The sequence below is a fragment of the Petaurus breviceps genome, unplaced genomic scaffold, assembly GCF_028583685.1.
Source record: "Petaurus breviceps papuanus isolate PSGF00001 unplaced genomic scaffold, PetGlider_PUasm1.0 90397, whole genome shotgun sequence".
Lineage (NCBI taxonomy): Eukaryota > Metazoa > Chordata > Mammalia > Diprotodontia > Petauridae > Petaurus > Petaurus breviceps.
The window spans coordinates 313,859-336,884 of record NW_027187239.1 but is presented as its reverse complement, the minus strand read 5'-3'; the positions used below and the strand labels follow the sequence as shown (position 1 = coordinate 336,884).

Here is a 23,026-nt window from a genome sequence, read left to right as displayed (position 1 = left end):
TGGTGACGGGGCTGCCAGATTGTACCTGTTCCTGTTCCCAGGGCTAGTTCAAAGGTCCTCTGGGATCTCTTTCTGCTCTGGTGCATCCTGCCCTGGTCCTCTCTTGGTTCCTTTCCATCCCAGAGTGCTGTGATGCTCCCACCATTATTGCTACTTCTACTGCCTGAACTCCTACCTAGATCCCACCCAAGTGTCCTCAGACCTCTCTATCTTCTTAAGCTGTCCTGGGCTGGAAAAAATGACTCATTTGACTCCTGATCATAATTTAGCCCAGTGCATTTTCCAGATTCTTGTGGAGAAGAGAGCTGGACAAAAATGTTGACTCTCCCTCTCCCACCTTGACTCAGTCCCCTGATGCTTATGCATTTGTCTATTCAGTCATATGTTTAGAGAATATATTTTATTATTGTCATTAATATGATTTGCGATATTCATGAGATGCAGTATGGCAGAGTGGAAAGGCTCCTGTAAGCTCATCCTGGTAAATGATGACTGTCACCCTATCAGTGTCCTAAGCAGCTCTCCAAGACTACAGTTAGTTACAGTTTGCTGAACTGTATTGATAGAGGGAAGTCCTATCCCTAAAATATTTATAATTTTTCTAATGTTGAACCATGCCTACACTCTTGTTATAAATCCAACCTGATCAGAGTGTGTAATATTTTGAATATAGCTAATCTCAATAAGTGTGAATGATAAATTCCCTGACTCTTTGTATGTGTTCAGATTCTCACTATTTGAAGTTATAATTATGTCGTGTATGGTAATTGACTCCAGTCCAATGAAAATAAGCACCACCAATTAGAACAACGTAGCCACTTCATGGGATGAATGATTAGCACTAATAGGGACCTACCTATTTACTGTTAGAGCTTCTTTGCTAATATTTTATTCAATATTTTTACAGCAATATTCAGTAGTGATATTTCTTTCTTTGCTTTATATCTCTCTGGTTTGGGAATCAGGAATATATTTGTCTCACAGGAGTTTGATAAGGTATTTTTATTGATGTTTACCAGCTTTTGAAGTAATATAGAAATTAATTGTTCTTTAAATGTTTCGACAGCTAGGTGACAGTGAATAGGGTCAGGAAGTTTTGAAATCTGGCCTCAGACACTTACTATATGTGTGACCTTGGACAAGTCACTTCACCCTGTTTGCCTCAGCTTCCTCATCTGTAAAATGAGCTGGAGGAGGAAATGGCAAACCAGTCCAGTATCTTTGCCAAGAAAATCCCAAAAGTGGTCACAAAGAGCCCTATAGGACCGAGAACTAAACAACCACAAATGTTCAAAAGAATTCACTTACAAGTTTATTCAAGTCTTGGAGTTTTTTTTCTTTGGGAATTTATTTTAATCATTATTTTGAGAATTGAATGATTTTCTATCTTTTGTTCTATGTCTTAAAATATTCTTAAAACTTATAAATCTTAAAAATATATTTTAAAATATTTATAGATAAATAAACATTAAAGTATGTTTATAAATATTAATCCATTTCACTTTTTATGCTGTCAGCATATAATTGGGTTAATAGTTTTTAGTAATTAAAAAAATCCTCTTCGTTTGCTACGAATTCACCTTTTTTGTTTTTATTTTGCTAATGAGATCCTCCTCTTTTTTTTTTCTGAGCAAGCAAATGAATGTTTTGTGTATTTTGTTAGGGTTTTTTTTAAGCTCCTGGTTTTATCAACTCATAGTTTCTGTGTTTTCAGTTTTATTTCTTTCATTTTCAGAATTCCTAATTTTGTGTGTATTTGATGTGTTTTAATTAGTTGATTTTCTGAGATTTTTAGCTGTATGCTCTCTTCATTGATCCTGTCTTTTTTCTCTTTTGCTGATGAAAGTGGGTAGAAATAGAGGGTTTTTTTTCCCCTAAAGACTCTTTTGACTGCATCCTATTTTTTTGTTTGTTGTCTCTTTGTAATCATTTTCTTGGATAAAAGTATTTGTCTTTGTGATTTTCTAAAATGTCTCTCTTTTTAATCAAGGATTATTATATTTAGTTTCTATTTTACTCTAATTCTCTTCTTCAAATTCCCCTTATTGACTATAATTTTAATATGTTATAATCTCCAAAAACTATGTTCTATATTTCCATGCTTATGACTTCTTTGTCTCCTAAAGGAACATAGTTTCAATTTTTGTAAAGGTGCCCTGCAAAGTCAAGAAATACATATATTCCTTGTAATTCCCATTAAATGAAAGACCCAAAATCATGGCACTGATTTCCAGAAAATATTCCTCAATAGTCTAAGAGTTATTTGAAAGAGATCAAGGTAAAGTTCACCTATCTTCCCTAATGCTTTGAAATTGTTTTACTAAATGCAGATTATTAAGATAATTTGCCAAGAATTGCCACTAACTAGTCATGTGACCTTGGAGAAGACATGCCCCATCTTTGTGCCTCAATTTCCTTATCTATCATACAATGAAGCAGTATGGCATAGTGTGTATGGAGTACTGGACTTAGACTTAGGATAACCTGGGTTCACATCCTACCTCTGACACTTACTAGCTTTACAACCTTGGGCTAGTCATTTCATCTCCATTTTCCTGAAGTTACTCTGTAAGGCTCAAGTACAGTTGAATTGTGATGTGTGATGTGTACAGTATAAAGTTATAAGGAGTTACCACACAGAAGTCCCCCAAATTCCTAAAATCATAGCTTCTATCCATGGTAACATAAGGAGAATACTATTTATATTTGATAGGCATGGCATATGAGGAATATGAAAGTCAGAAAGATCTGGGTTCAAGTCCTGCTTGTGACACACACTAGTTGTGTGTCTAGGGGCAAATCCCTTAACTTCTCTGTGTTCCAAGCACCTAACATTCTTAAGCTACAATAGAGGATATATTTTGTTAGTGGAAGGAGTTTCCATACTGGGACTTCTGTACATGAATAAAATCCCAGGTGTAAAATAAACTACCTCCTCAAATGGCTTGTCCTGTGTGCCCTTCAGAGTGTTTGTAAGGAATGTGATTTGTCAGTTGTGAGTGTTCTGGAAATGAGAGTCATTGGTGTTATCATTAACAATGAAATACATCTTTCTCCACGCAAGTCCATCTTCTCATTGGAGCATGTGGGCAACCCTGAATTCTTGGGTAAAGAGCAAGTCCTGGAAGGTTTTAAATGCCAGTCTAGAAACTGCCTGGAGGGATAGGGCTGAGGATCAGGGCTGAGACACTTGATCCCATGAGCTTCACTTGGCTTGATGTAGCCTAGGTCTTGATTCATCCCCCTGCTTAGCTTCTGCTGGCCTTTGGCTGACAAACTCATGACCCTGATGTTGGGCCTGGATTCTTGGGAGGGCCAGTCAGAGCTTGGTCTTAGTTGTCATGGCCCAGAACAAACCAGGGTCACCTCCCTGTGACAGGGCCTGGGAGGTTAACATTGCTACAGGGACTCATTGAGGCACCGAAGGAGGGAAGACAGGAGGACAAGGACACCAGTCATTTCATCATAATTTTTACCACAAGATCTTTCCCTAGACACTCGTTTTTGCTCTTAGCGACCATGGAAAAGGGAGCCTTTTAAAATTGGTGTTGACACTTTTTGCAGACTGATAGTATTTTGTTTCTCACCCTGTAATGCAACCTCCCATCTTTTGCACTCAGCCCTGAGAGGAGTGAGTTCACTTTCTGGGGTGGGACCTGTGTTACTTGGCCAGTCGAAATGTACATGAAAAGCTAGATATTAATAGAATATCTGAGTTAGAAAAGACTTAAGAAATCACCAAGTTCCATCAAAGCTGACAAGAATCTCCTTGAATTCAGGTTCTGACTCCCTTTCTTTAAAAATCAACAAATAAACGTGCGTACATACACACACGTGCACGCATGCACACACACGTGTTGTCTTTCCCCTACTCACTCCCTAACTGAACAATTTAAAAATCCTAATAATAAGTATAAATAAATATTTGACATAAGTTCATATAGTCAAACAAACTGACAGCCTGGGCTCTTCTCGTCTTTAGCACTCTGGATACTTGTTTTGCCATTGTATCAATCTGAGTCCACAAGTGGTTTTTCCCGTCACATGGCTGTCACTGCATAGCTTGGTCTCCTGACTCTTCTCGCTTCCCTCTGCATCAGTTCATCCAAGTCTTCCCAGTTTTCTTGGCAAACATCCTTTTGCCATTTCTTGGCTCCCTGTCCAGCATTCTCTTCACCAAGAGATCACAAGGCAATATGGGGCTGGATTACTCCATGGCCGTCATAACTCAAGTCCTGTCCAGCTTGTGACCCTGTGGATCATACTAGCCATGGGGTTTTCTTGGCAAAGATATTGGAGCAGTTTGCCATTTCCTTTTCCAGTGGATTAAGGTTAAATGACTTACCCAGTGCCGCACAGCTAATTTGTGTCTGAGGTCAGATTTGAACTCAGGTCTTCCTGATGCCAGGCCCAGTGCATGGTCAGAGATTTAGAGCTGGAAGGGACCTTAGAGGTCATCTAATTCAGCCCGCTCATTTCACATATGACGAAACTGAGGCCCAGAAAAGTAAGGTGGATTATCCAAGGGCACACGTGAGTTTGAAATCAGGCCAAAGACTCTAAATCTAGTATTCATTCCACTACAAAACTCTCCCTTACTTATCATTCTCCTTAGTAACCAAAGATAAATAGAAATTTAATAATTCCACTTTGCTAGTTAGTCCTGTCCCATCCCCCATCCAAGCGGTGAGTAGTGACTTCTGTCCCAGGGATGCCTGTATTGATTGTGCTTGGATGTTAGCCTTCTGGACACTAGACTCTCTCAGCCATCTTTTCACATTCATCCTATGACCTTCCCTCATTTCTATTTCTCCGATGCCTGGCTTTTAAAAATCTGGAAACCAATTTGGAACTGCGCCCAAAGGACTACAAAGCTGTGCATACCCTTTGATCCAGTAACACCACTACTAGGGCTGTATCCCAAAGAGATCAAAGAAAAGGGAGAAGGACCCACATGTACACAAATGTTTATAGCAGCTCTTTTTGTGGTGGCAAAGAACTGGAGATTGAGGGGATGCCCATTAATTGGGGAATGGCTGAACAAGTTGTGGCATATGGAACACTACATATAATATAAGAAATGATATATAATCTAGACTACTCTATATATGTATATTCTAGACTATAATATAAGAAATGATGAGCAAGCAAACTTCAGCAAAACCTGGAAAGGTTTACATGAACCAATGCTGAGTGCAGTGAGCAGAAAGAGGAAGCCATTGTACACAAGGACAGCAACATTGTACAACGATTAACTGTAATACACTTGGCCCTTCTCAGCAATACAATGATCCAAGACGTCTCCAAAACATTCATGATGGAAAACCCTAGCCACCTCCAGAGAAAGATCTGTGGAGTCTGAAGGAAGATCAAATTAGACTATTTTAGCTTTTTTTTCTTTCTCATAATTTTTCCCATTTTGTTCTTATTCTTCTTTTACAACACTACTACTGTGGAAATATGTTTGTGGAAACATGATTGTATGTGTATAACCGGTATCAGATTGCTTGCTGTCTTACAGAGGGAAAGAAGGAAGGGAGAAAAATTTGGAACTCAAAATCTTACAAAAATGAATGTTGAAAACTAGCTTTACACATAATTGAAAAAATAAAATATTAAGTGTAAAAAAAAGAAAGGTAAGAGCACATCTAATTTTATATTAAAGTTTGAAACAAGCAAAAAAATCTAACTTCTTTTTCTACCCCTCCTTTCTTCCATCAATAGAATAACTTTTGTCTAACACCTCCCCATAACTGGTTAGAATTTCAGGATTTGGGATTGGATTTGTTTTATCAGTCACTCAATCAACTGTCTGTGTATAAGTATCTTTTTATTGCTTAAGAAATGCAAAGACAGCCCTTGCCCTCTGAGAGTTCCCATTTAGAGAGGCCAGCTTATAAAAGGTTTTAACAGCCAGATGGAGGATTTTATGTTTGATCCTGAATGTGATAAAAAGTCACAGAAGTGTAGTGAGTAGAAGGACTGAGCTGGTTGGCTTTAGGAAGGTCACTTTGGCACCTGAAGGGGAGAGCAACCAGGGGGTGTGGGTGGGAAGGTGAAATTGACAAGACTGGTAACAGACTGGATTGAGAGAGAGTGAGGAGGTAGAGATAATGTCTGGGAGCCTGCGGAAGGGGGGAAGGTTTTATGAGAAAGATGATGAGTTCAATTCTGGACACGTTGAGGGACAACCAGTTGAAAATGTCCAGAAGACACCCAGAAATGGAATTGGAACTCCAGAGAGAGGCTAGGCTAGATACATACATCTGGGCACCATTCATTGGAACATTCACTGAATGTCGGAAGGTGCTGGGATCACCGGGGGTGATTGTGAAGGGAGAAGAAAAGAGGGTCCAGGACAGAGTCTTTGGGGGTGGATACCAGCTAGTGGGTGTGACTCGGTGGAAGGTCCAGCAAAGGAGACTGGGAAGGAGCAGTCAGACCAGTAGAAGGGGAGCCAGGACAGACCTAGAGAGGACAGGGTATCCAGGAGAGGGTGATCCAAAGCGTCCGAGGCTGCAGAGACCTAAGTGGGATGAGAATTTCCAAAAGGTGATTAGATCTGGCCATGGAAACATCACTGGAGACTTTGCCTCGAGGATGAGGTCAGAAGTCAGGCTCAAGGAGTAAGAAAAGAAAGAGCAAAGGAGGTGAGGGCGCCAGGTGTAGACGGCCTTCCTAAGGAGTTTAACTATGAGAAGGAGGAGAAATACAGGATAGTTCGGAGGGGAGATAGTTACACCAGTGAGGATTGTTTAGGGATGGGTGAGATGGGTGTGTTTGGAGCAGCAGCAGGGAATCAGACGAGTAGAGAGGGAGGGGGAGCAAGAGGCCTGGGTTCTAGTCCTCCATTGGATAGCACCAGCTCTTCCTATTGGCTAGCTTGTATGGCCTTGGCAAAATTGCTTTCTTTCTCTGGGCCCTATTTCTCACCCAAATGAGAGAATTCAAAGGTCTCTGAAGTTCTAGCCTACTTTAACCTATTTTGCCCTAGACTAACATTTCATGAACTTTCGATGCTCCAAGGGTCTCTTCGAGGCTTAGACGCGGTATGTTCCAAGGTCCCTCCCGGTTCTAATCCGGTTCTGGGTCCCTCGATCAGTCTTCCTAATCCTCTGATGAGGTCTGGCCCAGCTCCAAGATCCTGCGGCTCTGCTGCCTGCCGAACAAAATGCAACTGCTCGTTTTCTTGCCGGTCAGGTCCAGCTACTGTAATTTGCCTTTCTTCTTTACTTCTCTACGCGGGACATCTAGGGCCTTTGCTCTCATCGCTCCACTTCGCTGGGTCTGCACCCACCCCACCCCCATCCTCTTGGTGGGGAGAGGTGGGGGATGAAGTCTTCCCTTCACCCACAGATTTCCCCTGCCCGACCCCACACCTTTGGCCTCTGACCTCAGCTGCCACCATGCTGCCCTCTCCTAAAATGTTCTTTTTCCTGCAAAATCTCAGCACTTTGGAGCCTATCCTGGGCACTAGCCCCATTCTTGCAAAATGAAATTGCAACAAACTTAAGCGCCCAGGACACTGGTTCGAATTCTGCGTCCGTCTGACCTCACTCGAGGGTCAATGGGTGTGGCCTGGTTGAAGATCCTGCGGGAGCTGCCAGAGAGGTAGGGGACCTGCCAGCTTAGGGCAGTGTGTGAAAACCTGGGGATCCCGAAGAGGGATCAGCTCTGAGGCTGAAAGGAGGGCAGGGTGGCTGAGGACTGAGCAAAGGCCGTTGGATTTGGCAATAAAAAGATGCGTGGAGACCGTGGGTGGAATGAGACGCCAGGTGTCGGTTGTTTGTCCTTTCTATACACAGGTCCTCCTTGTCGAGGACCGTGACATCAGGAAGGAGTTAGAAGAGAGCAAACGGAGGCCTTTAGCCTTCTAATCAGCCACCCTTGGAGTGTCTGTTGAGTGGGAGTCGATAAAAGCCACAGCCTGGGGGAGAGGCCCGATGGGTTAGCATGGGCACTCTAGCATGGTCCAGCCCCCCCATCCCCTATTCCACCTCCCAACTCGGTAAGAGAGGGGCCGCATCTGGCAGCATAAGGCCACGGGGGGCAGCGGGGTTCAGCTCAGGCAAATGGCCTCGATTCCAGTCCCACCCTCGGATGCTGCCTACTGGTGTGACCCTGGACCAGTCCCTTGGCAAGCCAGCGCCTGCCTCCTCCTGGTGAGAACAAGGCAGAGATGGATGGGAGGTCTCCCAGGGTCCCCTCCTGGATCCAGCTCTCTGGCCCCACAGTCTTGAGGGACTGAGTAGTCGGGGTAGGGGGGGTGTCCCCGATCTTTGGCAAGAGGCTGGCTGAGGGCTTCCCCTTCCTCGGCCCGATCAAGTGAAGACCTGGAAGGCTGCAGACAGCGTGCGTGTGTGTGTGTGTGTGTGTGCGTGTGTGTGCGCGTGCCACTGGCACCCAGGTGTGTCCTGCCACTTCGTGCGCGCAGGTGCCAGGGGCCATAAGCGTGCTGCTCCTGCAGGGGGGGGGTGCACTTGGCAGCAGGTCTGAGCGGGCCGGCCAGCGGGTTGCGGGCTGGCGGCGGAGTCCAGCCCGCTGGTCTTCGAAAGATCCTCCTGGGCCAATGGCAGGAGGGCGACCCCTCCGACGGCGTGCACGGATTGGTTCAGACGCTCTGCTGATCCCCATGGAAGCCTGGCCGCGGGGGCTGGGAGGGTGGGGGTTGGGGGGCCTGGGCTCCCCCTCCCTCTTCGGGGGCCGGACTGGGGGGCGGGGCTGCGGCGGGAGGGGAAAGTCCAGGGAGGCGGGAGGGGGGAGGGAGGGGGGAAGGGGGGAGGCGGGGCCGCCAGGAAGGCACCGGGGAGCCCGGGGCTACTGCTGAGGGAGGGAGGGAGGGGGCAGGAGCTCGCAGACAAAAGCGGCGCGGGCTGCCGGGTGGCCCGGCACAGACCGCCGGAGCGGCGAAGGCTGTGGCAGCTGCGGCAGCGGAGCTGGGGCTGGGGTTGGCAGCCCGGGCGGCGGCGAGCGCCATGGGCAAAGGTGGGGAGCAGGGAGATGAGGGCTCCGCCGAGCGGGATGCACCCATGCTGCCCACCTACAGCTGGGAAGAGGTCCAGAAACACAATCTGCGCACCGACCAGTGGCTGGTCATCGACCGCAAGATCTACAACATCACCCAGTGGTCCGGCCGCCACCCGGGCGGACGACGGGTCATCAGCCACTACGCCGGCGAGGATGCCACGGTAAGGGGCGGGGGTTCCGGCCTGGCCAGCTGCCCTGTCTCCTCAGAGCTTCCGAGGCGGCTTCCTGAGCGCGCCCCCCTCACTCCCCCCCCCCGACCTTCCGGGGCCCCCCCCCCCCTTCCAACCCAGCTACCCTCCCTCCCCGGCAGCTTGGGCCCCGCGGCCAGCCTCCCGGATGCATCCGGCTGCGCTCCCCACAGCGAGGCCGACAGGGCCGAGGATGGGGGGCGGGGGGGGGGGGTGCAGCCCGAGCCGCCAGGTGCGGTGCCTTCAGCTGCGATGTGTATTACCGGGTCCGGGAAGCAGCTGGCCAGCTGCACCGGCTTCCACTTGGCCCGACCTGCCGTTCCCCTGCCTCACTCCCCATCCAAACACACACACCCAGGGCCCGCATTGTCCTTCGGAGCAGGAGGAAGGAGGTCCCCTGGGTCCCCGGGTTCGGGATTTGCAGCAGGAGGCCCCTAGCGATGCTCCCCCCTGCAGGGCCCTGGAGATGGGGTTGTTCTGGGTCATCCCTTGGGAAATAGAGCGTGTGTGGCCTGAAGGTCTTCTCGGGCCTGCCAGGACACCCCCCCCCACTCCCCTTCCTCAAAACCAGCCCTTGAAGAGGGAGACACAGGGTCCTGTGAGAGGAACCAGGGTTGCCAGCTCACCAGAGGCAGGGCAGATGGATGGAGGGATGAATGATGGGTGGCCAGTCTCTTCCCCTGCTCAGGGGATCCCCCGTTTTTTCCCGCCTGCATGTGCATGCCCGCCTGTGTGCCCAGCTCCGGAAGAACAGAGGCCTTGCCCTCCTGAACTTTGTTTCTCCTCCAGATCCCTCCACAGGGCTCTCCCCCTCCATCATAGAATAGACAGGGGATTCCTTTAATTACCATTTGTTGCCTTTGGAATTGAGGTGGGCAGGTGGGCTCAAAGGAGTGGGCACAGAATGGGCCAGGACAGGGCTGTGGGGCTGGGAGGGGGTGGCTGGCAGAAGAGAGTGGGGGGAGCAGGAAGAGGGGGAGGGGAGGACGGAAGAAGCAGCCCCTCAGCCCCAGCTGGGCCAGGAAGCAGAGAGTTCACGTTTGTGGGCCTTTCCCTGGGGAGGCCATGACCAAAGACCCTGAGTTCCTCACCCACTTCAGGGCCTTGCAGGGCCTGGACTTCTCCAGTGCCATTAGAGAGCATCTCTTAGATCCCAGCCTGACCACCTGGCATGGGGCCCTTCCCATTCTGGGGAGAGGGGAATGCTTCAGGAGCAGTGTAGAGAGTCCATGAAACCCAGGTTCCAATCCTGCTTCTAATTCTTACTAGCTGTAGACTTAGGTCAAGAAAGACTCAGAAAGTTCGTCTTGTCCACCCCTGGTTTTTTGCTTAATGGATGAAGGGAAGGGCAGGGAAGGGAATACGTATTTATGAGGTGCCCACTATGCATCGGGCACTGTACTGAGTGCTTTACAAATACATCTCATTTGGTCCTTCCAACAGCCCTGGAAGGTGAGGGAGGGGCTGTTACTATCCTCAGTTTACAAGTGAGGAAACTGAGGCAGACAGCAGGCAAGTCACTGGCCCAGAGTCACCCAGGTAGTGTCTGAGACCAGATCTGAACTCAGGTCTTCCTACTGGGGATGCCTCCTGGGGCTGCTATGAGGGTCAAAGGAGAGAATCATTGTAAAGTTCCTGGCACATAGTAAGGACCATGTAAATGTTAGCTACCACCATCCTCATCCAATGCCAAGCATGCCTCAGGCAGGGAGGTGGCCCAGTGGATAAAGCCCTGGACCTGGAGTCAGGAGGCCCTGAGTTCAAATCCAGCCTCAGACACTTAACTATCCCTGTGACCCTGGGCAAATCACTTAACCCTGTTTGCCTCCGTTTCCTCATATTTTTCCTCATAAAATGAGCTAGAGAAGGAAATGGCCAACAACTCTGACAACCCCAAATGGGCTCATGATGGCTAAGGGACGTATTGCCTCTGAATCCTTTTACTCTGTGATTCTTTGCATTGAGGTGATCAGATTCTCCTCTCTTCCTTTACTATCTGTATGGCCCTGAATGAGTCATTGCCCTTCAGCCTTGGTTTGCCCCTCAGCAAAATGAGTGTAATGATACTCACCTCAATCCCCCTTAGGGGATGCTAGGAGAAAAGTGCTTTGTTTGATCTGGTATAGTGCAGAGGAAGAAGCCATTGTGACCCAGAGGCCATTATCTTTTCATGCTTGGAAACACAGCCTACCCCTCACTTTGAACTAGAGGCCTTAATCAAGTACATCTGAACAGAGAGAGTGGTATTTGTTCTGGGCAATTTTGTGCCCGCCTTTAGTCAGAAGCACTCCGAGTTCCAAAGGGGCCTTCTAGGCAGGTTCCTGCTGGGAAGTGGGAGGGCTGGGGAGGGCACTTCACCCACCTCTGGGTGGGAAGTTAGTTTGAAGGGAGATTCCTAAGGCTCATCCCAGAGTTAGGAAGGCTTGAGTAGCATCTAATAATATAAGCTGTAGTTGGCCAAGGGCTCCTTACCTCCTGAGGCCACCCACTGTACTTGGAGGCTCAACTGTTGGGACCTTTTCCCTTAAGGAGCCCAGTCTGCCCCTAGCCCACTCTCCCTGCTCTGGGTTGTATCCTTTTGGGGCCAAGCAGATAAGAAGGCCTCCTTTCTGCCACAAACTGCTCTTCCTGTACTTCACAGCAATCTTAGATATGACCCTGGCAGGGCTCCCTGAGGCCCTAGCCATCCCCCTCACAGGGTGGGGGGGGCCCTGGACTTCTGAAGGGGGTGGTGCCTGGACTTCTGAGGCAGTCAGGCCATGCTGCCTCCTCCCAAGACTTCAAGCCACCTGACCTGTCTCGTCTTTTCTTCTCCATGTGGAATATCCCAGGTCCTTCAGCTGGCCCCAGAGGAGGCTGGGGTTCCAGACACTTGGCACTTCTCCCCATCACAGCCACTTGTTCAGTCATTCTGCATGACCACACATTTGGGGGTTTTCTTGGCAAAGATCCTAGAGTAGTTTACCATCTCCTTCACTGGCTCATTTTGCAGATAAGGAAACTGAGGCAAAGAGGGTGAAGTGACTTGCCCAGGGTCACACACTCTTCTTTAAGCAAGAAAGGAACTGCCTTACTTCTTTATTTTCAAAGAACAATAGGTAGTTCCTAACATAAACATCTTAAAGAGACTATAGGATGTGATAGTAGGAATAAAGAAGTAAGTCAGGTCAGCCCCCTCCTCTGGTGCCTGGGGCTGAGAGCTGGGTGCTAAAGGTCAGGAGGGGCCTTGAGAAGTTTGGAGTATCCAGAGGAGGGCAGCCAGACTCTGGGCAGCTTTGGAATTGAGGATCATTGGATTCAGCTGAAGGAGTTGAGGGGCGTGAGCCTGGAGAAGGGAAGACCGGGGGAAGTGGGGAGGGGGCATGATAGCTGTGTTCACATCTTTGAAGGGCTGTCATGTGATCCAGGGGTTAGCCGCCCTCTGCTTGGCCACAGAAGATAGAACCAGGATCAATGAGGGGAAGGGTTGAGGAGGAAAACAAAGGCAGGGTGTTGGGGGAAATTTCAACATGAGAGCTGTCCAGGAAGGGGGTGGGCTGCCCCAGGATGGAGTGGTGGACTCCCCTCAAGAGATGGAAGGAGTGAGGGAAAGAGGGGGCGGAGAGACAGAGAGAGAGAGGGAGGCAGGGAGGGAGAGAGAAGAGAGAGAGGGGGGGAGGGAGGGAGAGAGGAGAGAGAGAGAGAGAGAGAGAAGAGAGGGAGGGAGGGAGAGGCAGAGCCAGGGGTCAAAGCCAAGTCTCTAGGTTCCCACCTCTCTATGCTGCCCACTGGAGCCCACTGGTCGCTGGTTTGCTGGTGAGTCTTTAGGAGCTCGGCTGAGGAGGGGGAGTTCAGGCCTAGGCACTGTGGTGGGATGGAAAGAAAGCAGGATTTGGGCAGAGGACTAGTGCACGGCATCCTTGATGTTGGCTACCTGTGGGACCTTGTGCAGTCCCTTCCCCTTCTTTGGAGCCTCAGTTTCCATATTTATCAAAGGGAACCAGTCCCTGCCAGCCCTGGCTCCTTGGAGGAGATGACTGAGGTCAGGGTTAATTACTACAGAATGTGGAGGTGGAAACGCACTCACCTTTGGTCACTATTTTGAGACCTGACTTGATGGGGTACTGTCCGCCCTTCACTTGAGCAGTGACACATGATGTTCCCTAGGACAGACAGTCTTGCCAAGGGAGATATTTGGGCATGAATCCCCAAAGATACGCTTGCAAAGAGGAGCATGAGCCCCCAGCCTTTCCCCCTTTTCTCATGGCTTGGACTCTGTTGGGGGCCATCTGGGCAGCACACTACCCATGCACTGGCGGGACTTTGGAGATTGGCCTTCCCTTCTCCAAAGCCTTTATTTTTCAGAGGAGAAGGGACTTGTCCAAGGTTACCCAACTAGGCAGTGGATCCCAGGCTTTTTGGAATGCTCCTAACTGGCCAGAATGGACATCCTGAAGGGAGGATTTCTGGATGGGCCCAGGGCAGGGGCTAAGAAGAATATATACTCATTCCATCATAATAAGTTTAATAATAAAGAGCTTCTCAGACTAATAATTAATTTTTATTGGTTTATTGATAGCAAGTTACTTAATCTCCCTTTTTCTCAGTTTTCTGATCTGTGAAATAAGAGAATTGTACTAGTTGGCTTCTGAGGTCTGGGATCCTGTGTCCCAGGATTCCAAAGTGCCTTCCCTTCCTTTCAGCAGGTCTGTGCTGGGAAGGGCTACATGGGTTCTTCTCCCCATTGGCTGAGGGAATGACCAAAGCTTGCAGAGGGCAAGTGACCCATCTAAAAGATCCTAACCCTGGTCTCTCTGCTTCCAGCTCCGGCATTCTTGCTTCTCAAAAGGAGTAAAACGGGCAGGGAAAGGGAAGGAAGGGCCATGAGCATGGGCTACAAGCCTCTTGAAGCAAGAGGCTTCTACAATGAGAGCAGAGAACAGAGTTTTGGTAGTAGGTGTATCTCCTAAGAATGAAAGCTCAGGAGAACTTGCCGTCCTCAAGGGAGGAGGCATTGCCTTCAGGGGCGAGAAGTGGCCAGGTGATCTCTCTGGACTCTGCCCTGATCAGACCACCTCCCCAGGCTTGAGGACAATTCAGGGAGGCTCTTGTTAAGCTGGAGAGAGTTCAGAGAATGGTGCTCATGCCAGGGTGCTGGGGCCTTGCCTTCCCACCACTGGGGGAGCAGTTTGCCTGGAGAAGACAAGGCTCTACTAGGCCACACTGACGGCCCCCAAGACTACCCGCCATCTTCTTTTTTCCTATGCTGAGTATCCCCTCAGAGGAAATGGGGCTTCAAGACCTTTGCCATTTGGATTACTTTCTCTGAACATACTCCATCATATCCATACTCTTCCTAAAATGAGAAAGGACCCTCCCCAGCACCTTTCTTTTCAAAAGACAGTAAGGCTTTCAGGTGATTCCTTAATTAAGCATATTAAAGAGACTGTTCCTAGGATAAGCCAAGATTCTAGGAATAAGGATGTGATGATTTCTTGTTCTCCTTCTCTCTCTGTCTCTGTCTGTCTGTCTGTCTCTCTCTCTCTCTTTGTGTCTCTCCCTGTCTGTCTCTGCCTATCTCTCTCTCTCTGCGTCTCTCTCTGTCTCTCTCCCTGTGTCTCTGTCCCTCTCTCTGTCTGTCTCTGTCCCTCTCTTTGTCTCTCTCTCTCTCTGTCTCTGTGTCTCTGTCTCTCTGTGTCTCTGTCTCTCTGTATCTCTCTCTGTTCCTCTCTCTCTCTCTCTCTCTCTCTCTCTCTCTCTCTCTCTCTCTCTCTCTCTCTCTGTCTGTCTCTGTGTCTCTCTGTCTTTGTCTATGTCTCTGTCTCTCTCCTCTCTCTTTACCTCTCTCTGTCTCTGTCTCTCTTGTCTGTCTCTCTCTCCCCCTCCCCTGCCCACCATCTAGTGCATTGGCCTGTGGGCTGGGTGGTACAGTTTGTGAGGGATACATGTAGGTGTGTACAAGTGTTTGTCAGGATGTGAAGGGCACACATTGAGTGCTAATTAGCTGCTTGTTAAGTTGAATTGAAGAGGTCCCAGGTGGGTGCAAGATGGCTTTGTCCCGGGGCAGGGGAGAGGTGACAGCCACTGGCTTCGGGGCTCTTTGGGGCCTCACCACAGCCTGGGGGCCTGTAGAGGGTGCTTGAAGGGGTGAGGGACACTGGGTCTTAGTTTGAAGGCCTGGTTCCGAAGCTTTCAAGCTGGGGCCTTTGGACAAGTGACTAAGGCCCCCTGGGCTTCTTTGTGGTCCCACCTTTGCCTGTCCTTGGGCCTGCAGGAGGCACAGGCCTGGACCAGATCCTAACCCCTCTGCTCGTTGAGATTTCATCCTTTGACATTCGGCTGAGAGGTCACTGATCCCACAGGCAAGTCAAGACTCAAAGCTTTTATGAAGCACCTACTTCATGCCAGAGACCTCTCAAGGAGCTCTAGGTCCCACAGGAGACAACATTCTGACTGTACAGACGAGGTAGAGACGGGCCATGTGGCGGCTAGTGATCATAGAAGGAAACAAGGGGCATGAAGGGGGAGCAGGAAAGGCCTCTCCCCAAAGGGGAGATTGTGGCTGAGGCCTGAAGACTGCAGGGGAGGAGATAAGGAAAAAGAAGAATGTTCCACATGTGAAAAACAGCCCATGAGGCCCGAAAGCCGAGAGCTGCGGTGTGTCACTGCAGAGAGGAGTGGTCACTGGGTCAGCAGGAGCCTGGGAAGGTGAGGGGCCAAGCGCACGAGGCCTTTGGTGCTTGTTCACCTGCCACCGTCTCCTCTCTGCAGCTCATGTCTGTGGAGCATTCCGAGGTCTGCAGAGCTGCACACGGAACATGAGCTTATTGTTTTCCACAGCAATTTTGTGGAGTAGATATCATTGTACAGGTGAAGAAACTGAGGCTAAGTGTCTTGGCCAGGGTTACAGTTAGCAGGGTCTGAGGCAGGTTTGCAGCTTGGCTCTTCCCGACTCTGTGCCCAGTCAGTCAATGAACATTAAGTGCTTAAGAGTGCTGGAGAATCATTGGGCAAAAGAAATGGACATGTTGGGCAGATCTGACAACAGCTTCCTCTGGGCCAAGCCGGAGGAGATTCTCTCTCCCTCCCTCCCTCCCTCCCTCACCCCCCCCCCCTCTCCTCGAGTCATCCCCCTATGCCTTACAGTTCCTTACCCCCTTCTGTCTCTCTCTCTCCTCCCTCCCCCTCTCTCCTCCCTCCCCCTCTCTCTCTCTCTTTCTCTCTCTCTCTCTCTGTCTCTTTCTCTCTGTCTCTGTCTTTGTCTCTGTCTCTCTCCTAACATCTCCTTGGCACTGAATCCCTTTCTCCTTCATTAGCTGACTACACTTTTGTCCACTAGCCTCTATTGGATCATCTTGCCAATGCCTAAAGCAGGGTAGAGGCTTGGCCATAGGCGGTCCTTAGGCATGGGAACGGCTTGAGGGCTTCTCTGTGTTCAGCCTGGTTCCCAGAGGGCAGGGCAGGAGCCAGGGGTGGAAGGAAGTTGCACATTTCAGCTTGTAATCTAGCAGAGAGCAGTGACTGAAGCTCTCTCTGGGCCAAGACTGTGCTCAGGACAGCAGCTGATAGTGACCGTTTGCATTTGCGTTTCTCTGGCTAAGGTTTATGACTCAGACCCCCACAACCCCCCATGCCTTCTACTTCCTCATCTGGCTGCTCCTAATACAGACACAAAGGACAAAAGTGAACAAAGCAAAAAGAATAGGCCTCGCCCTCAGCGTTCTTCATTTTCCTGCTCCTCACGACCCCATTTAGGACGTTTTTTGGTAGGCACTGGAGTGGTTTGCCTTTTCCTTCTCCAGCTCATTTTACAGCTGAGGACACTGAGGCAAACCTGGTCTGGTGAGTGTCTGAGGCCATATTGGAACGCAACTACTCTGTCCTCTGTTCATGGTGCCTCCCAGCTGCCCAAGCCCTTACTGGGACCTGTTGATTTCACCTCCAAGGCATCTTTCCAGATTTCTTCTCCGGAGCATCTCTCTAGCATGTTCCCTTCTCTGCAGACCCTCATCACCACATACCTGGACAAGATTGCCATAGCTGCTGATGTGGCCTCAGGTCTCTCTCCACTCCCATCTGTTCTCCATTGAGCCACCAAAGTGATTTTCCTAAAGCACTGATCTGACCTGTCACCCCCTTCCTCAGGAAACTCCAGCCCAAAACCCAAGCTCTCTGTTTAGTGTTTGGAGTCCTCCATAACCTGGACCCGCCTACCTTTCCAGCCTTCTTATGCCTTACTGCTCCCCATGTCCGCATGGAGCCTGTGACTCTGGCCTCATGGCTGTCCCTCCAACAGGCCCCTCCATCACTTGGCTCTGGGCATTCTCTCTGCCCCCCCTCCCCCACGCATGGAAGGTCCCCTCCCTCCTCATTTCAGTTTCCTGGTTAACTTCCAGTCTCAGCTGGAATCCTACCTTCTGCCAGGAGCCTTCTCCACTCCTTAATTCTGGAACTTCCCCTCTCCCAATTATTTCCTATTTATGCTTGCTCTGGGCTGCCTTTAGCGCTTAGCACTTAGTAAATGTTTATCGATCATTTTGGTCAGGAAATTTGAAGGGATGGGGAATGAAGAACCAGGGAAGCAGACTGAGCCACCCTTCTCAGGAGTGATGGCCAGTGGGGTTACTTGGGCTGGGGCAGGGGGGGCTGGGGAGAGAATGGAATAAAATGAAACTGGCCCTAAGAGGCCTCCACCCACTGGATCCAGGGTGGAAAATGGTGAGTCCATCCTTCTCAGAGGCATTCAGTCCAAAGCCAAATGGGGACTCCTTGGGGATGTCCTGGAGTGGATCCTTCTCAGGCACAAGTTGCGGCCTCTGCAGTCCCTAACCAGGTGAAATTCCAGGATTCTCTCCTTGGTATCCTCCATTGCACTTGGATGGTTTACAAAGAACCTTGGGCATACTGTAAATACCCTCTTTTGGTTAAAGGAGGAGGCAGAAGGGGGATGTTTGGACTGGCTTCTATCCCACCCTATGGCCCCATCCTTGATTGAGTCCTCTGAGGCCGTCTGGCAATCCCCTGGAAGGTGGCCTTGGCTTGCTAAAGGCTGGGCCAGCTAGAAGGCGAGTTCCAGGGCCAGGCCTAGTGACAGACTGTATCTGCTGTCCAAGGACTGGCCTGGCACAGGGCAGAGTCTTGCAGCTGGTTTGTCCACAGTGGGGATGGACTGCTTGGGGCATGGCAAGCACTGAAGGCCAACTCCCCCTGGTTCTGGAGAGGTCTGATTAATGACCTTGCAGGGACAGAGAGTCCAAGCCTGATGAAACCTGAAATGTTCCTCCAGCTCATCCTGATAAAATCTGAGAGCCTTGGAGTATGCAAAGCAAGAGTATTTCAATCAATTCAGTTCAATAGTATTTTGATTAAGCACCTACAGCTTGTGAGAACTTGGGGAAAGGTAAGCAGGCTCTGCCTTCTAGGAACAGCCACACCTGCAGCCCAGGGCAGGGTAAGCCAAGTGGGTTGGGAAGGGGCAGAGAGTCCAGGGAGAAAGTCAGAGCCCTTGGGACTGGGCCCATCAGGCAGGGCTTGGGGCAAGAAGGAAGGGAGAGGAGGTCAGGGGCAGGCTAGGGAGGGGCTCTCCAGGGGCCAGGTAGGGAGAGGAGGCCAGGGGCAGGCTGGGGAGGGGCTCTCTAAGAGCCAGGACCACCCTCCAGGTAGAGGAGGCCAGGGGAAAGCCATGGGGTATGATAGAGGAAGGTGGACCTGAGTTCCAGTCTCTGCCACTTAGTACATAGGTAAGCCTGGACAAACTGTTTCCTCTCGCTGGGTCTCAATTTGTTCCTCTATAAAATGAATTGTTGTTCACTTGTCTGACTCTTTGTGGCCCCATCTGGGGTTTTCTTGGAAAGATACCGGAGTAGTTTGCCATTCCATTCATTGGCTCATTTAATAGATGAGGTAATGGAGGCAGATAGGGTTAAGTGACTTGCTCAAGGCCACACAACTAGTAAATATTAGAGGCTGGACTTGAACTCAGGTCTTCCTGACTCCTGACCCAGTGTTCTGTCCACTGGACCACCCAGGTGCTCTTATAAAGTGAATGTTTAGGACTAAATAATCTCTGGGGTGCCTTTGAACTGTGGCCTTGTGCCCTTCTAGTTCCAAGCTCTGACATTGAGAGATCCAAGGACCTCCCATTTCTGACTCTATGTTCTAAGGTCCCTCCCAGCTCTGACATCCCATGTTCTCTGTTCTGAGGCCTTTCTAAGCTCTGATATCCCATGTTCTCTGTTCTGAGGCCTTTCTAAGCTCTGACATCCCATGTTCTCTCTTCATAGGGCCCTCTCAGCTCTGACATTGCCTGAGGAGTTCAGGGGAGCCTTCAGACTTGGGAGCCAGTAGAAGGCTTTGAGCCCACACGCGATGCCTTGCCTCTCCATATCGGCCTCCCCAGCCCCACTCCTTCCATTTGGTGATGGTCCTTCAGCTTTTTTCAGTCATGGTGTTCTCTTCCTGATGCCTCTGGGCTCTTGGTCCATCCAGGGGGCCAATCCCGCCTCAGGGACCCAGGCTCCCAAGGGACTGAGCTCTCTGAAATGGAGATGCTAAGTTACATCAGTGTGGCTGACTAGGACACCGAGGGCCTGGTTTCCTGGCATCATCCAGTTACCCTTCTCAGGTTCCTGATCTAATCTGCTTGATCCTCGGTGGGGGAGGGAGGTGCACCCTCTCTTTATGGCAGCTTGGAAATAACTTTGTATCATGTTGGAGGGGACTCAGGGAAACTGAAGGAAGAGACTGGCATAGTCAGTCTGGAGCTGAAGAATGTCCCCCACTGGGGCCAGGGCCAGTCGGGCTGTGGCACTGAGCCTCTGGGAACCCAGCCAGGCTGGCCTCTGGAGATAGACAGCAGCCCTGTGCTCTCCACATTAGGCCTCCACTCCAAAGCCTGCTGTGGCTTCCCATGGTCCAAGCTCCCAAGCTTAGCACTCAAGACCCTTTGCTATTCCAGGCTTAGCTCCTACTGCTCCCCTTGGCCAGGCTGGATTGCCCCCTGCCCCCAAGCATTCCCTGAGCCCTCCCACTCTTGTGCCTCTGTGTACCTGAAATGTCCTCCTTCCCTGGCTCTGTCAAAGCCCAGATCAGCTTCCACATTTTCAGGAAGCCTTCCTCGGGCCCTGAGATAATAAGACCTGTTCTTCCATTTGGCATTTAACCTTCTTTACCTGGCCCCTTGCTGGCCTTCTAGCCTTCTCAGCTTTTCCCATCTTCTGTGGGAGGGCTGCCTCCCCTCAAGCCCAACTGCAGCTGCCCCAGCCTTCTTTTCCCCTTTCAGTTAAGGATTTACCTGGGACCTAGAGTTCCGTCAGGAGATAGCCTTTCTCTGTACCCCCAGGGCCTAGCTCTCAGTAGGTGATTAATAAATGCTGGGGGATGGACTGATCCTCTGGGACTTCTCCTGGCTTGGCTTCTCTCTTAAGAAGGGAAGGCTTGTTCCTGGGTTACTGCTTTGTGTCCTTCTCTCCTCCCTGGCCCCTAAACTGGAGCTCTGAAGGCCGCACTCCCCCACCCTCACCTTCGGCCCTTGTCCCACTCCCGGCTCAGAGCTGCGCACACAGCCGCGACATAATCGGTATTTGTTGGCTGTGGATGGTCCTCTGCCCTTTCTGAGGAGCATTAAGAATTAAACCTCTGCCGATCTTCAAGGCCAGCCAAGCACTTTTTACCAACCTTACCTCCTTATCCTCATCACAGCTCCGTGAGGTAGGCCTTCCAGACGTTATCCCCATTCTCCAGATGTGGAGACTGAGGCTCTGGACTTGTCCCGGGCTGCCCAGTTAGCAGTCTCGAGTCTGAGTTCAGAGGGCAGGCTGCACTCTCTCTGCTGGGTCACCAGGCAGTCTACAGATGGGAGCTGTTGTTATGGGTCATACTGGGGGTTAGCATGGGAAGGAGAAGGAGAAGTATATGAAGAGAGAGCAGAGGGAGTGGAGGGAAGGTCTCTGGGGACCTGCTCAAGTGGGTGCCCGCCCTAGCACTGGTGCCAGTGACCTTGGGTGACTCGCCCCCTCCTCTGTAACCTGGTAGAACATAAACTTCCTGAGGGCAGGACTCCGTTGTTTTTTGTCTCTATCCCCACCAGGCACAGTGCCCGGAGCACAGATAGTGCCTTGCCAGCCATTTAGTCCTACTCTCCTCTTTTTACAGAGGAGGAAACTGAGGCACGGGGAATTTTTTTTTTTTTTTGTGAACCCAAGGCCTCAGACCCGCCACACGTTTCCAGAGGTCTTTGTCCTGAGGGGTTTTGTAATCTGCTTGAAGATAAGATACCGCACTTTAACAGATAATGAAGCTGTCCCCTGGGCCTCTGCATTTGTAAACAGGGATCTCCTGATCTGGGTAATACGTTTGGCCCCCATCTCATCCTGACTCTGGGGGCCTCCCCCTTCTCTGAACAAGGCACAGGGACCTTGAGTCCTCCTCTCATTCAGCCGCTTTATTCTACAGGCCAGGGAGGTCAAGTGACTTCAGAGAAAAGCCCAGAGCTGGAGGGGACCCCAGAGATCAGGAGCCCAACTCTGCCTTTTTGGCAGGTGTGGAAACCAAGTCCCAGAGGCAAAAGTAAAGTGACTGACCCAAAGTCTCCTGGATAGAACCTAGTGAAGCTGGGATGTGAACCTGCTTCCTTCCTCTGTGTGGGTGAATCACTGGACCAGGCTGGGCTTTAGTTCCTTCAGCTGCAAACATGAGTTTGCTTTGGGCTAGTGGCCTCCAAGGTGCCCCTAATTTTCCTGGGGCTGGGACCCCTGACCCTGGGCTCTCATCTTGTCCAGAATGGGGGCAGGTTCACCTGCTACCATCTACCAGCTCCCATGACCTTGAACTTCTCCCCCAGGTGTCAGGGAGAGAGGCCCCATTCTGAACTTGGCCTGGGCAGCTGATAGGATAATTGCCTGGGATGAGGACTGGGAAGAGGAAGAGAGACCCAAGTGGAAAACCTCGGGAAGCCCAAGTTTGTATCCTGCTTCAGCCACTTCGTCCTCCTTTCTGTGCCTCAGTTTCCTCATTTGCAAAGTGGTGACCTAGATGATTCCTAAGACCCTTTTCAGTTCTTAGTCTGCCAATCTTATGAGGAGTCCACAGAAAGGAAAATGTGGAAGAGGTGCCAGAGGGCTTTTTTTTTCTGGCTGCTTTGCCTTCCTCTGATCCAGACGGGTTTTTTCTTCTCCCCAACCAGGACGCTTTCCTTGCCTTTCACCAGGACCTGCATTTTGTGAGGAAGTTCATGAAGCCCCTGCTGATTGGGGAGCTGGCTCCCGGGGAGCCCAGCCAAGACCGTGGCAAGAGTGTGAGTCTGGGGCAGAGCTGGGGGCAGAGAGAGCTCAGAGGGCCAGGGCTGGCCTGCCAGGGGTCCTGATCTAGGCAGGATTTAGTCCAGGTCAACTGGCATTCACCATGGGGCACCTGAGACCAAGAGAAACATACTTGGTCCTGTTCTCAAGGGGCTTACATTCTTGTACTTTCCCACAAGTATCAGGGACAGTTAGAGAATTCCTGGGTGTGGGACAGGTATTTGGTAGAGCCTGTTTTATATCCAGAACCTCATATTCCTATTAGCCCTTCTCTTCTGTCTCCTATGACTCATTTCTGGGCATAACTGTCCCTGTGAGCCGTCCTTAGTATAAAGAAAAAGTCCACGCACAGCATTCTTAGGTGGCGCAAAGTATGTTAGGACCATCATTTCTCTCCCTCTACATTCCTGTATGCTAAGGAGCACTGAGAGAGATGGACTGGACTGAGAGAGACACAGAGACAGAGAGAAGAGACAGAGAGAGACACAGAGAGAGAGAGAGAGAGAGAGAGAGAGAGAGAGAGAGAGAGAGAGA

The 23,026-nt window shown here is 50.2% G+C and overlaps 2 protein-coding genes across 2 annotated transcripts in view; one reads left to right on the top strand and one right to left on the bottom strand.

Moving 5' to 3' along the window:
• TMEM258 (transmembrane protein 258) overlaps positions 1 to 23,026 on the bottom strand; it is a 428,372-nt gene that overhangs the window by 97,981 nt on the left and 307,365 nt on the right. The gene's annotated exons all lie outside the window — the stretch shown is intronic.
• The window catches only part of FADS2 (fatty acid desaturase 2), a 41,115-nt gene continuing 26,942 nt past the window's right edge, over positions 8,854 to 23,026 (top strand). Inside the window, exons 1-2 of the mRNA XM_069108525.1 lie at positions 8,854 to 9,188; positions 22,378 to 22,488. Of these exons, the coding sequence (XP_068964626.1) occupies positions 8,976 to 9,188; positions 22,378 to 22,488 (324 nt within the window). The 5' untranslated portion in view covers positions 8,854 to 8,975. The remainder of the gene's footprint in view (positions 9,189 to 22,377; positions 22,489 to 23,026) is intronic.